This window comes from Canis aureus, chromosome 16 (assembly GCF_053574225.1).
Source record: "Canis aureus isolate CA01 chromosome 16, VMU_Caureus_v.1.0, whole genome shotgun sequence".
Lineage (NCBI taxonomy): Eukaryota > Metazoa > Chordata > Mammalia > Carnivora > Canidae > Canis > Canis aureus.
In genome coordinates this window covers 12,539,983-12,553,456 of record NC_135626.1, presented here as the reverse complement: position 1 = coordinate 12,553,456, position 13,474 = coordinate 12,539,983, and the positions used below count along the sequence as shown (strand labels likewise).

At 59.2% G+C, this 13,474-nt stretch overlaps 1 protein-coding gene across 5 annotated transcripts; it reads left to right on the top strand.

The window, feature by feature from the left end:
* The first annotated feature begins 4,095 nt into the window (after positions 1-4,095).
* On the top strand, positions 4,096-12,820 carry SAPCD2 (suppressor APC domain containing 2). Of its 5 annotated transcripts, XR_013354035.1 has the most exons (7): positions 4,096-4,773; positions 7,073-7,185; positions 7,747-7,893; positions 8,213-8,320; positions 8,446-8,568; positions 8,642-8,831; positions 10,532-12,820. XR_013354035.1 is itself a non-coding variant. In XM_077851520.1 (6 exons), the coding sequence occupies exons 1-5, from the start codon at positions 4,161-4,163 to the stop codon at positions 8,540-8,542; spliced, it is 1,011 nt and encodes a 336-aa protein (XP_077707646.1). In that variant the 5' UTR covers positions 4,096-4,160; the 3' UTR covers positions 8,543-8,568; positions 10,532-12,820. The 5 variants fall into 5 exon arrangements, 4 of the variants coding, with proteins under 4 accessions (XP_077707646.1, XP_077707644.1, XP_077707643.1 ...); XM_077851520.1 differs by lacking the exon at positions 8,642-8,831 and having other exon boundaries at positions 8,513-8,568; XM_077851518.1 differs by lacking the exon at positions 8,642-8,831.
* Positions 12,821-13,474: the final 654 nt, after the last annotated feature.

The following is a 13,474-nucleotide window of genomic DNA, read 5'->3' as shown; positions in this document are numbered from 1 at the left end:
CGCGCTGGCACTCGTGACCCGAGCGCTCCGGCGGGCGTCACGGGATCCAGCGGCGGGCGACGGCCCTAGAGGGGCGGGGCCAGGACGCCCCGCCTCGACCCCGCCTCCGAGCGTCCCCTCCACCCTCTGGCTCTGACCCCGCCCCTGTCCGCTCGGCCACAGCGGGAGGCGCAGGGGCCCAGTCCTGGCGCTGGGGCTGCCTGAGGCAGGGATCTGCGACCCCCCTGGCCCTGGCGCGTGAGGGCTGACTTCAGGCCTAGTACACCCCCTTCTGGACCCATAGCCCTGCTGGTCAGGGCACCTGAGGCGGAGGCTAGGGTCTGTCCCTCCCTGCGGCTATGTCTGACCCCTGGCGGCTGGGCCCGGGAGGATAGAGCCAGACCATCAGTAGGGTTAGGTGTCCCGATGCCACCCAGGACCCCCCAAGAAGGCCACCCCGCATCCTTGGGGGCTCCCTCCTTCACATCCCGACTCCGCACTGCCATGTAGCCAGAACCATTCAGGAGCAGGCCTTCGCCCTGCCGCGTTGTATTAACTGTTAGAGTTTAAGATACCTTGCTGTTTATAAACTCCCTCCGGCAAAAATAATGAGTAGCTTTGGCCATTTGGGGACAAAGCTTTCTTCTAGAAATTAGTTTTATTAAGACTAAAAATGATACATGGACAAGGTTAAAACAAATTCAAACGATACTTTGGGACCCAAAATGAAAAGTAACATCTTCCTCAGGCCTGCCCTCAGATAACCCCTGTTAGGGTGATTCAAACACCTTGGAGGCAGGTTCTGCACATAGAGGCTCCCACACACCCCCTTCCTGAGTTAGGAAGTAGGACTTCACAGCTCCCTGGGGGCCACTCTAAGTTCTGGTGGACCTGAAAGAAATTATCTTCCCAAGATGGCCTTAGGCCTGCCTGGGGCCTTTGCACTTGCTGTTCCTCCTGCCTGGACTACTTTTTCCCAGAAAGTGACTTCCTGCCCCACTTTGCCAGGTCTTTTTTTTTTTTTTTTTAAGATTTTATTTATTTATTCATAGACAGAAAAAGAGGCAGAGACACAGACAGAGGGAGAAGCAGGCTCCATGCAGGGAGCCCAATGTGGGACTCGATCCTGGGTCTCCAGGATCACACCCCAGGCTGCAGGCGGTGCCAAACCACTGGGCCACCGGGGCTGCCCTGCCAGGTCTTTCTACTCATGTGTTGCCTCCTTGGGGAGACCCTCCCAGGTCATGTTGGCTCGGAGAGCACCCTCCCATTCACCTCTGTTCCTTCCCACCTTTCTGTATTCTCTGCTGCCCGACTTCTCCAAAGAAGGAAGCTCCATGGCAGATGGACGTGGTTTGGTTCACTGCTCTACCCCATAGCCTCAGATCAATGCCCAGCACACAGTAGGTACTCAGTATGTGTTTATTTAATGGGTGAGTGAGTGTTGGATCCCACACCCAGCTCAGTGACTGGGCCATATCAAGTGTTCAGGGAGTGCTTGCATGAATGAATGAATGAATGAATGAATGAATGATCTGCTTCAAGTTTGTGGCAGTTGAAGGGCATCTGTTAGAGGTGGAGGATGTGCACGGGAGGCAGGGAACCAAGCAGAGTGGGCTCCACATTCCAGGCCAGAGTCCATGTGAACTCTTACTACCCTGCACATGTGCCCTTGAAGACAAGTGTCTCGTAAACTCAGGGCTCATCTCAGAGTGACCCCTAAATCTTGCTTCAAGGTGGGGGTGGGGCTGAGATCAGAAGGGTTTGGACAGCTGAGGCTATGTAGGCAGAGGCACCTGACAGGCCAGAGAAGGAGAGCTGGCCCACTTGGGCAGACAGATGAAGGTGCCAGAGGGGCAGAAGTGAGTAACAACCTCCTAGACAAACCTGGCGTCACCTGCCTTTTGCCCTAGGGCTTCATCCAAAGGGTTCCGGGGAGCCAGGGCCCAGAGGCCAGCGTGGGTCCCTGGTTGTTACTGCAAGAGTGGAGACCAGCAGATCCTGGAAGAGGCACAGCGACTGTGTTAGGCTGGGGACAGAGGGCCTCCCCATCCACCTCCAGGGAGCTGCAAGCTGGCACAGTGAGAAAATAATTACAACTGGGTCAGGCACCTCAAGAGCCACAGGGGCCTCACGAAGTCTGGGAAGCCCCCTGGGGGCGACAGCAACACTGAAGGGTACAGAGCTAGGAGAGCTTTAGGCCAGACTGGAAAGAGGAGTGGAAAGAGGAAGTGGTTAGAATTCAGAACAGGAAGTACACGGGGGCATGCTGTGGGCTCTACAGTTTCTTCTGTCCCTTCCACCAGTGCCTAGCCAGGGAAGCCCAGTGGGAAGCCCATGGACCAAGGGCCTCCTGCCTCATACTTTCTGATGCTTGGAGAAGGCCTGTTTCCTCTGTACAATGGGTTCAGGTTCACAGGCCCCTGGCCTGCATGCTGCTGTCCTGAACTGTCATAGCACTGCTTGCTACTGCTGGCAACAGGCCTCCACATCTACAAAACCCCCATAGAGCTGTCTCCAGGCCTCCCCACCCCACCCAAGGCTGGTGTTTCCACTGTGATCTGTAGGATGAGGCTTCCCACATGCTGGCCACCCACTAAGCCTCCACTGTGGGCAAGACTGATGCCAGGCCATAGGGTGGCCCTGTCCTGCTTCCAGAACACACAGGGAGGGATTCATGGGGAGAGAGGCACCATTGCTAGCAGAAAGCAGCCTCATGCTTTGAAAGTCAGGACGTGTAACCAGACTTCCAAGGGTGGGTCGGGTATCTAGGTGGAGTTTCAAAGGATGCAGAGTGATGACCCCAGAGCAGACGGGAAAAGGTGTTTCTGGTGGGAAAGCTACCATGTGCAAGGGGTACATGGTACCCCTATCATGTAAGGAACTGCTGGGTCCCTTAAGGATGGGGCACCTGGGCAGCTGTGCTGGAAGGAGAGCAGGAGAGGGGATGAACTGCAGGACAAGTGGCTTGAAAGCTTTTCTAGGACTTTGGCTAGTCCTGCCACTAAAGAGGAAGGCAGGGATGGATCGGGCTCCATGGGGAAACTCTAGGCTCACAGCTTTCTAGGTCCTTCCAAAATTCCTTACCACAATGGGGCCCCACCTTTGAGGGCTGTGAAATTAATAAAGCGAAGCCCTGATGGGGGAGCTCTCAGCAACGTAGAACCTGTCCCAGCTCACCTCACATTCCTGGGCAGGAAGAAATTCACTTCACTACCCTAACAGGAGGAAGGATTCCCTTCTTGAAGTGAGGCTGGGCTAAGCTCAAGCCTCCTCCCAGCCTGGCCAGACAGGACTGGATCCTGGCTGGAAATGAAGCAGGGGCCACTGGGGACACAGCTGGAGGAAGTGTCCAGCCCCGGGAAGGGGCTGGAGCAGAGGAGAGCTGGTCAACCAGATGGGGATCTGGGGACACAGGAAAAAGTGGCTTTGTCTCGAGGTAGGCAGGAAAGGCCAAGCTATCCCCAGGGACAAGGGGAGGAGCTAGCAGCAGCGTGGACAGAGAGGCCTCTGTGAGGGGAAGCGCCCAGATGTCTGGAGCCCACAATCCTCTTGGGACTTTCCTAGCAAATGGGCTCTAAGAGTCAGGGTGCCTGGGTCAGGGGACCCCGAACTGGGGGCGAAGAGTGCCCAAGGGAGCCGGACAGGGAAGTTGAATCCCTGGAGGAGGTGTGCTTCCATCCTTGCCCCACGAGGCCACCGGGACAGGTTTTCTGTAGGGCGGCAGGCCCCGCCCCTCCGAGAGGGCTGAACCGCTGCGAGCGGGCGGCGGGCGGCGGGCGGCAGGAGGCGGCGGGAGCAGAGAGAGGTCCGTTCAGGGCTGCGTCCCCCTCCCGGTGAGACCGAGGGCAGGCAGAGCTCCCGGCCCCGCCCCCGCCCGCTCCGGGCCTCGGTGCAGCCCGGGCCGCGGCGGGCTCTGCGGCGGGAGCGCGCGGGGCGGAGCCCTCGGAGGAAAATCAAACCGGGCTGGCGGCCTCTCAGCCAATCCGGGAGCCGAAGGGCCAGCCGCGGCCAATAGCCGCCGCGGATGCTAATGAGCGCTGACATCACGAGGAGGGTCCATTCAAAAAGTCGCAGCTATTGTCGCGGCGGGTTGCGCGCGCCGGCCGGGCCCAGCCGTCGGGCTGCGCGGGGACGGAACTGCGGACCCAGCCGGGAACCGAGCCCGGCGGCGGCCGCCCATGGCCGGAGCCGCAATGGCCGAGCCGGGCCGCGGGCCGCCCGGCGCTCCCGCTCCCGCTCCCGCGCCCGCGCCCACGCCCACGCCGGGCACGGAGGGGCTGCCGCGCGCCTTCCTGCAGAGCCTGCGCACCCTCTTTGACATCCTGGATGACCGGCGGCGCGGCTGCGTGCACCTGCGCGAGATCGAGTCCCGCTGGCAGGGCGCCGACGCGCGCGAGTTGCCCCGCGGCGTGCTGGAGGGCCTGCGCCAGGTGGCCCCGGCCAGCGGCTACCTAACCTTCGAGCGCTTCGTGGCCGGCCTGCGCACCTCGCTGCTGAGCGCCGACGGCGGCCCGCGGGGCCAGGCACGAGCCCCGGCCCGGGGAGGCTGCCCGGCGCGGCCTGGGGGACCGCCGCCGCCGCCGCGCCTGGTGTTCGCTCCGGCTGATGAGCCGCGGACGGTCCTGGAGAGGAAGGCCCTACCCCCGGGCGCGCGGCCCCCGCCAGCCGTCCCCGGAGGCGCGGCCCGCAGCCTGGAGAAGCTGTGCGCGCCGGCGGAGGCAGCGCCCGGTCCTGCGGAGCCCGAGCGGCCCCAGGGCGCGGCGCTGGAGCGGAGCCCGAGCGCGGACGCTGGTGAGTGCGGGGCGGCCCGGGCCCCTCCTGGTAGCTGACCCCGCCGCCCCCCGCGACCTGCGCCTCAGGCCAGAGCCCCAGAGGTGCTGCCGGCGCCTCTCCGACCGCGGGGTGCGGGGCCCAGAGCCCTAGGTGCCGACAGGGAAGGAGCCTGTCGCCTTTCCCGCTCAGGGGCCGGAGGCGTGGCCGGGGCCCGGGGGCTGCGAGGTGACTCCCAGCTCCACCAGGAAGCCGCTCCCCCAATCCTGAGCCCATGGCGGGGGACGCCAAGGCCCCGAGCTGCGTCTCTGATGACACGTAGGCAGGGAGTTCCCGTCTAGTTCCGAGGAGACAGGGCACCCCACCCAGAGAGGGGCCCTCACTGCCCCTTTGGGTCCTTAGTGGCCGCTCCACCGCCGAGCCAGGACAGGTTGGAGGTTTCCCAGGAGGCTCTGGCCTGGTTAACAGGAAGAGTAAAGCGGTGGGTGGCTCTTCAGCCCAGTCCCCAAAACCTGCGGGGCTGACACCAGGGAGAGACCCAGACGCAGTCCCCCAACGATGGCCAGCAGAGTCCTTGCTTGGCTTCTGGTCCAGGTGGCCCTGACAGGAGATGGCTGAATGGCCCCGTGGTCCCCTCTAGTGTTGACCCTGGGAATAGCACCTGCATTCTGGTTGGGTGCTGGGTTCAAACCCCTCAGCCCTTTCAGCCTGGAGCGTGCCCCCCTGGGCGCAGGCCTCCCGGCAGCCTCACCATGACAGCCCCACCATGGCAGCTGCCAGCCCTTCTACGCCTTCACCACTCTGCCAGCCTCACTAGACCTCTGCCCCAGCCTTGCCCATATTCCCCAGCCCCATGACTGGCCCTTAGGGCCACGGTGGCTCCTGGCCTCCTGGGTGAAGCCATTTGGTGGCCTACCCCAAGCTGGGGCTCCCCTGCTCCTCACTGCCCAACCTCTCTGCCCCTGAGGTGTGGGAAGGCAGGGGGCACTTGGGGGTGCAAGGCCAGTGCCATCACTGTGGCTACACATCCTGGAAAATCAGCCAGGGTTTGGGATTTGGATGCCTCAGGCCTGTGGCCCAGCCCTGCTCTGTTCTGGTGCCCCATGTAGCCCTGGGTCATCTGCACCCCTTTGAGGGCTCAACACAGGGGTGAGCAGGCCAGGCTCTCGCTGTCATCTCTACAGGTAGAGGCCCAGACAAGAGGCATGGCATGTTCATGGGTGCCAGATATGGAGCTCCAAGGTTCCCCTACTTCGGGGAGAAAGCCCCCATACACACAGAGCCCCCACCCCAAGACCCAGGGCCCCCTTCTTTGGCCCTGTGAGAGCTGCTGGTTATCCCACTGAACATCCAGTGTACTGCCATCCAGAAATCTGGGAGCTGCTCCCCAACCAAGCCCAGGTGTTCTGGGGTTGTTCCCTGACGCCCCCCACCCCAGCCTCTCTCTGCTGTATCTTCTCTGCAGCCATGTGGCATGGGCAGGTTGGGACGCGATCTCTGCCTGTGCTTGGAGCCCGTCTGCCAGGGCCAGCTGGAGGCCTGCATGGCCACCCGATGCTGAGCCTGTGGACATGTCCCCTTCTTGGATCACCCACCCACTCCACTTGACCAGTGCCAGGGGCATATCCTGGGGGAACACGGCTAGGTCCAGGGGAGGAGAGGGTGGTTTCCTCCACACCTGTGCCCTTGTGGTGCCCTGCACATTTGCCCCCACCCCCAGGGAAGCCAGCTGGCCCTGCTGGCTTTTCAGTCCTGAGCAGACTCAGCTGCAGGTGACGCCTAAACTGTAGAAGCTCGTAAGTTATGCGCTGGACACAGTCGGCCCAACTTTGTTTTATCCTTTCTGGGAAAGTTAGGTCTAGGCCACCTGTGCCCTCCCATCTCACCTGCACCAACTCCTGACTCCCTTAAAGGCCCCAAGAGACAAGGACAGAGAAACAGGGAAGGCCAGGGCCCTGGGGCACACAGCGGGTGCCAACACACACTGGGGAAAGCCCTTGCCCTCAGGGCACTGGTGCTAGGGCATGTGTGTTATGTGTACAGACGTGCAACTTCAGAGGGCACACAGCCCTCCCTGAGATAGAGGTAAGGGAGTTGGTGGGGATCGAGTGAGGAGCCAGATCCCAGGCAGACACAGAGGCAAGGGGTGTGCAGGTCTAGGCAGTGCCCAGGCCTGCAGGCTGGGTTGAAATGGTAGGGTCCATGCAGAGGCTCGGAGTTGCCCACAACCCCCAGAGGTGCATAGGCCTGGACACCCAACCCTGCCCTGGGTGTGACGGGACAGGCCTGCAAACGAGCCAGGTCCTCACCTCTGCTGCAGGTGCAGCAGCCTGCAGGCCCCGGGAGCTCAGTGTGGGTGATGCCCATCGGGTCCTTCGTGCCCGAGGGGAGCGTCGGCGGCATACCATCACCAACGGCGTGGACTGTGACCTGGTGAGTGAGGGCTCTGAGACAGCCAAGGCTGGGTTCGGGGGATGTCAGTTAATTATAAACATCTCTTTCCATGTGGGCTTGACTCCACTTGAGGGATGACTCAAGGCCAGATGAGGAAGTCCTCTAGGGAGAAGGCAGCCTGGGTGTGGAGTGGGCACGGTCCCTCCCCAGAGCTGCCCCTGCACCCACCGGCTTCAGAGAGTCCCCTTTGTTAGGTTTGCGCAGCTCAGCAGCTGCGTGCGCACCGCCTGCCCTAAAGGAGCTGCTGAGGTCGGGAGTGTTGCCTGTGTTCCCAGGGGGAGCCCATGTGGAGGGGCCACGGGAGGGAAGCCTCCCCCACCCAGCAGGAGAAATGGGGCTGTGGGTTGCAACACAGACTCACAGAGGGCCCACACGGGTCCAGGTGCTGCACCTGTGCTGGCAGGTTGGTGCTGGCATGGGTTGGTCCGTGGGCACAACTCTGACTTGTGGGGCTGTGGTTCATCACGCACATGCATAGGCCCATGCAGGTTTGCGCTGTCTGCGCACTTACTCACACATGTGCATCCCCCCATGTGGCAGCTAAAGCAGATGCAGGAGCTGGAACAGGAGAAGGAGGTGCTGCTACAAGGTCTGGAGATGATGGCGCGGGGTCGAGACTGGTACCAGCAGCAGCTGCAGCGTGTACAGGAGCGCCAGCGCCGCCTGGGCCAGAGCAGGGCCAGCGCTGTGAGTGATGCCACCCAGGGCTAGGCTGTCCCCAGACAGTGACCATCCACCTAACCCCAGGCACTCCCAGGCAGGTGCAGCACTGCTCTACTCCAGGGCACATTGACTGTCCTTCCACCCAGGGTGCTGGGCCCCCCACACACAGTGTGATGTTCCCCTAGGACACAAGATGCCCTGGAGCAGATGTCCCCACCAGCAACACCCGTGGGCTACCTCTCTGTTCTCAGCAGTAATTCTGGGGGGGCCACCCTCAAGGCACGGTGGCTGATCTTGGGCTGGTCCTGCTCTCTGACTTTCCCCTTTCCTGCTTTCCTCCCAGGACTTTGGGGCTGAGGGGAGCCCCCTCCCACTGGGCCGGCTGCTGCCCAAGGTACAGGAGGTGGCCCGGTGCCTGGGGGAGCTGCTGACTGCAGCCTGTGCCAGCAGGGTGAGTGCCCCTCAGACCACCCAGTACCCACCTAGGGCCCACACCTGGCTTGGTGCCACCCCTCACCCTTTTCCTGGAGGCTGTACCAGGGAATGCCTGGCCTGTCTGACCATGCCCTCCCATAGGCTCTGCCCTCATTGTCCTCGGGGCCCCCGTGTCCAGCCCCAGGCCCTGCCTCACCCTCCACCACAGGCTGGCAGCAGCAGACCATCCTCATGCTGAAAGAACAGAACCGTCTCCTCACCCAGGTAAGGGGCAAGGAGGGGTCTGGGGTGGGGGCTGGAGGCCTGGTGAGCCCTGACTGACCTCCTGCCGGCCCAGGAGGTGACCAGCAAGAGTGAGCGTATCACGCAACTGGAGCAGGAGAAATCTTCCCTCATCAAGCAGCTGTTCGAGGCACGCGCCCTCAGCCAGCAGGATGCCGGGCCCCTGGACTCCACCTTCATCTAGTTGGCCATGGCCATGGGCATGGACACGGAGCTCTCAGTGCCTGGCCTGGCAGGCAGCCCGGGTGGGTACCTCAGGCTGAAGACCACCTGACTGGCCAGGACCCAGATTTCTTCTTCTCTTCCAATCTGGGCTCCCCCAGCCCCTCAGCCCCAGGTGGAGCCTGCATGTGGGCTGTGCCCCAATATGTCCCATGGCCCCAGACACAGACCAGGTTGTAGCCCGGGGGTGCTAAACTGGGGTGGGGCTTCCTAGTGCTAACGTGGCCCTAAGCTGCTACTACCACTGCCAGTGGACACTGAGGGATCCTCCTCACGTTTACCTGATCTTGGGCAGCTCTGGGCAGGCCCCCTCCCGTGTGTACATACAGCTGGCCTTTCCTTTCTGACCTGGGGTCTCCAGTAAGAGGTACTGGTCCCACTGGGCTGCACTTCTGACCACAGCCAGCAGAGGGTGCCTCGCGCTCGCGGACCCAAAGCTGCCCAGCAGATGCCTCTGTGAGGTCTGTGGTCAGGTGCCCTGACCAGGGCTGGCAGGCCTGGGGGCCCAGCAGGTGATGGGGCCCAGGAGCCCCAGGGCATCTTCCCTCCCTCAGGTCTAGTGGCTGTCTTTCTCCTAGAAGCAGATGAAAACGGTAAAGGGTGGTTTCTAGGAGGAGGTCTGCTTGTGTCAGAGGTCATGCCTGGGCCAAGACTGGCCTGCTTGCCCCTCCTCTCAGGATCCCGGACCTTAAAACAACTTGGGTTGGCTGTCATCCACCCCCTTTGCAAAACTGAGCCCATGGAGCAACCTGTGACCCACCCCAGGGCCTCAGGCCACCGGGCATCCTGGCCAGGCCAGGCTATGGTCACCAGGGTTGCTGGGATGTGCCCGTTCCCTGGGAAGAGAGATGTGGGCATGGCTGTGCGAGAGAATGGGCCCCCCAGGTGTGCCCCAAGGTTCCTTAAAGGCAAGTGCCCCCACCAGGGCCTACCCCACATGACCCAAGTTTCCCGAGATAGAGGGCCTGCCTTACCCTCCCTGACCCCAGATTCAGGTGGGCTCAGCCATAGGAAAGGAAGACCATGGGGTTCAGGGAGAGATCAGAGACAGGGGCCTCATCAGGGATGACTCTCCAGCCCTACACCAGCCTCTGAGGGGAACCTCCACCCCAGGAAGGAGGGGCCCCATGACCTGTGCCAGCATCTCCGCAGGAGCTCGCCTCCTACACCGAGGATGTGACATCACCTTTGGGTCATGTGGTAGGGGCCCCAGGCGTGAGGCTTGAGTATATAGGGAGAGACGTCGTAAACCCAGAAGGTTTAGGCACATGGACTCCCACAGCCTTGGAGAGATCCTGGGTCTGGGGTGCTGGCCATGCCCTGCCAACCCCAGCTCTGAGCTCCCCACATTGTGCTCCAGGGCTTACAGGGAGGGAGGGGGTGTCCTGGTTCGGGCCCACATCTGCCCCGCATGCAAGCTGCCCTCCTTAGAGGATGGGGTGGGTTCTTTTGGGGGCCCGAGAACCCCTGGCCTGGACCCACACAGGCTCTGCGAGACAGGTACCCAGAGGGGAATGGGGTCCTGAAGGGAAGATGAGGTTCCCAGCACCTGCTGGGACGTGCAGGGCAGTGGCCAGCCCAGGAGAAATCCTCCCCCATGACAGTCTGGGCCCTGCCCACTGCGACCTCCCCAAAGCCACCTGTTCTTGGATCTGCTCTTCCCCGTTCGGTCCCACCACTACTGCCTCCACACCAGCATCTCACTAGGATTTTCTGCTCACAGGTTCTCCCATGACATTCCAAAAAGTGGAAACTACTTGTCCTCTGTATCCTCCCATGACCCTGTGGCTCAGGGCAGCCCCCAGGCTCCGCATCCAGAGCCCTTCCCAATCCTGCCAGTAGCTGGGTTGCAGCTAGACAGCCAGCCTCCCACCTCTGCTCTTTGCAAGTGGTGTTCCCTGGAACATCGCTTCCCTGCTCCACCGGCTGCTGCCCAGCCCTCCTCTAGGGAGCGAAGGGACCTGAAGAGGCTGCCGGGCGTCCACATTCCTTCTGCTGACTTCACACGACTGCCTAGCTGTCTCACCAGACCTGCCAGAGATAGTCGCCCTTCAGTTGCGAGGAACATGTGAGAGAAGCTGGCCACGCAGAAGGCAAGCTGGGAGTACAAATCCCTTGTGGCCTCAGTGTCCCACCCAGGGTGAGAAAACATACCATCTCTGTTTGCAGTCTGAAGACAGGCTCCCTGTGGGCCCTAGAGACCTCAGGGGAAGGATTTAAGTGGTCCCAAGTTGGCAAGTGCAGCTGGAAGGCAGACTGCCTCCTCTGCGAAGCACTAGTGACATTCGAGGCTGAGTCGTGGGTGGGGGGATGGGAGGTTGTCTTCTGTGCTGTGTGACTATGACGATAGTGACGACATCTCTGGCTTGTATCCACACATCTAGTTCTGACAACTAATGTCTCAGGATGTTGCCAAATGTCTTGAGGGGTGGTGGTGGTAGAAACATTGTCCCTGATTGGGAATTACTGCCCCAGTGATTTCATGGAGGCCAAGTCCCAAAGAAATTAGGCATCCCCAAATTAAAAAAACATTTTCACAAACAACCAGGAGTGCACTTGCCACGAGAGCCAGCAGAGACAACAGATCCTGCAAATATTTCAGATATTGGAATTATCAGAGAATATATGGCTTTTATATAAAAGAGATTCTTGAAAATATAAACACGGCACAGTCTTTATATAGTTCATCCCATGAAATAATCTTTTAGTTTATAAAGATGAGCAATAAAGCATGAAAGATCAAACAACTTACAGAAATAAAATATAAATTAAAATTAAACCTCAGGGATGCCTAGGTGGCTCAGCAGTTGAGCATCTGCCTTCGGCTCAGGTGGTAACCCCGGGGTCCCAGGATTGAGTCCCACATTGGGCTCCTCGCAGGGAGCCTGATTCTCCCTCTGTCTGTGTTTCTGCCTCTCTCTGTCTCTCATGAATAAATAAAATCTTAAAAAAAAAAAAGAAAGAAATTAAACCTAAAATGGACTAAGCTGATGAAAGTTTTCAGCTGGAGTTGGTGAACCAGAAGAGTGTAGGAAGTGATCCAGGGCAGAGCCCAGAGTCTGATGGGAAGTGTGAATGACAGGCGAGGGTCACTCCTCTGGTTGCATTTCCTAGAAGAGGATGAGGAAGGAGGGGCAACATAGGAAGATAAGCAGGCTTCCAGTTTTTCAGTATTGTCTAGAAATCTCAGTTCTCCAATCCGGAAACCACAACAAATGCCAGCCAGGCCTGAGAGGAAGAAATGCACATTCCCTCTCCCGAGACCATAGGAGAACCACCCATAAGGCCGGACCCAGAGCAACCTTTCATAGAGTGAACACAACATAAAAACATTTCAAAAACAAAAATTTTCAAAAAAAAAAAAAAAAAGAGAGAGAGAGATTTTCCAACCACAGGACTTAACTAAAGAATATTCCAGAGCCAGGACCTTTTTTTTCTTTTAACGGTTTTATTTATTCATGGAGAGAGGCAGAGACACAGGCAGAGGGAGGAGCAGCCCCATGTGGGTCTTGATCCCGGGATCACACCCTGAACCGAAGGCAGATGTTCAACCTCAGAGCCACCCAGGTGTCCCCCGGAGCAAGGACTTGAGAAAAAAGGCAGCAGTGGAGAAGGAGCCCTGAATGAGGATGCATTAGCCGCCCCCGCCCCCCCCCCCCCCCAGCAGAGCTCAGTGGTGCAGAGCTGCAGGTGTCTTCTCTCTGTTTCTGAGGGCGAGGCTCGGGAGCCAAGGTGCTGGCCCTGCGGGCTGTCTGGGGCCATCTCTCCAGGGCCGCTTCCAAGCCTGGCTTCTCAGCTTCCCCTAGAGCCCATGGGGGAGGGGCACCTGCCTGAGGCTCCAGAGTCACCGCGTCACCTCACCTCTGTCTTAACTCAGACCAATCCTTTCTCAGGGGTGTGGGAGGGGACTCGGGCACCACCTTTCCGAAGAAAGAGAATCAAATAATCTGTGGGCGTATTTTAGTCAACCAGAATGCATCATTAAATCTAAGTAAACATGGACTGTATACAATAGTAGTAATAATAGCAATGGTGCTAAGGGGAGGAGGGGCACAGGATGGAAGTGAGATTGTGTCCAAATGGCATGCGGAAGGGAAGGCTGCAGCTGGGGCCCTCCGCCGTGCGTGAATTTTTCACAAGGAGGGAAACGATCTTCACTGTAGATTTTATGAAGTATGTGTGTTAAAATAACACACGGTGGCTATCCGATGTGCACCTTCCCAAGAATGGAGGTGCAGGGGAATGGGGTGAGAAAGAGGAAAAGTGCAATCTTAAGAAGAGAGAACACAATTAGGTGATGAAGATACATTGGTAATCACGATATATGCAAGTAGACTCAACTCTTTTTTTTTTTTTAAGATTTTATTTATTTATTCATGAGAGACACAGAGAGAGAGAGGCAGAGACACAGGCAGAGGGAGAAGCAGGCTCCATGCAGGGAGCCCGATGTGGGACTCGATCCCAGGTCTCCGGGATCACACCCCAGGCTGCAGGCGGCGCTAAACCGCTGTGCCACTGGGGCTGCCCTCAACTCTATTTTTTTAATTTAAATTTGATTAATTAACATATAGTGTATTATTGGTTTCAGAGGTAGAAGTCAGTGATTCCTCAGTTGGATAAAATACCCCTGTCCTCATGACATCACGTGCCCTCCTTCATGCACATC

Excerpts from the sequence above, each read along its gene's own strand:
- SAPCD2 (XM_077851517.1), top strand. The coding sequence starts at position 4,161 with ATGGCCGGAGCCGCAATGGCCGAGCCGGGCCGCGGGCCGCCCGGCGCT. Across the intron at positions 4,774-7,072 it reads GAGCCCGAGCGCGGACGCTG|GTGCAGCAGCCTGCAGGCCC; the intron begins GTGAGTGCGGGG and ends CCTCTGCTGCAG. Across the intron at positions 8,321-8,445 it reads CTGCAGCCTGTGCCAGCAGG|GCTCTGCCCTCATTGTCCTC; the intron begins GTGAGTGCCCCT and ends GCCCTCCCATAG.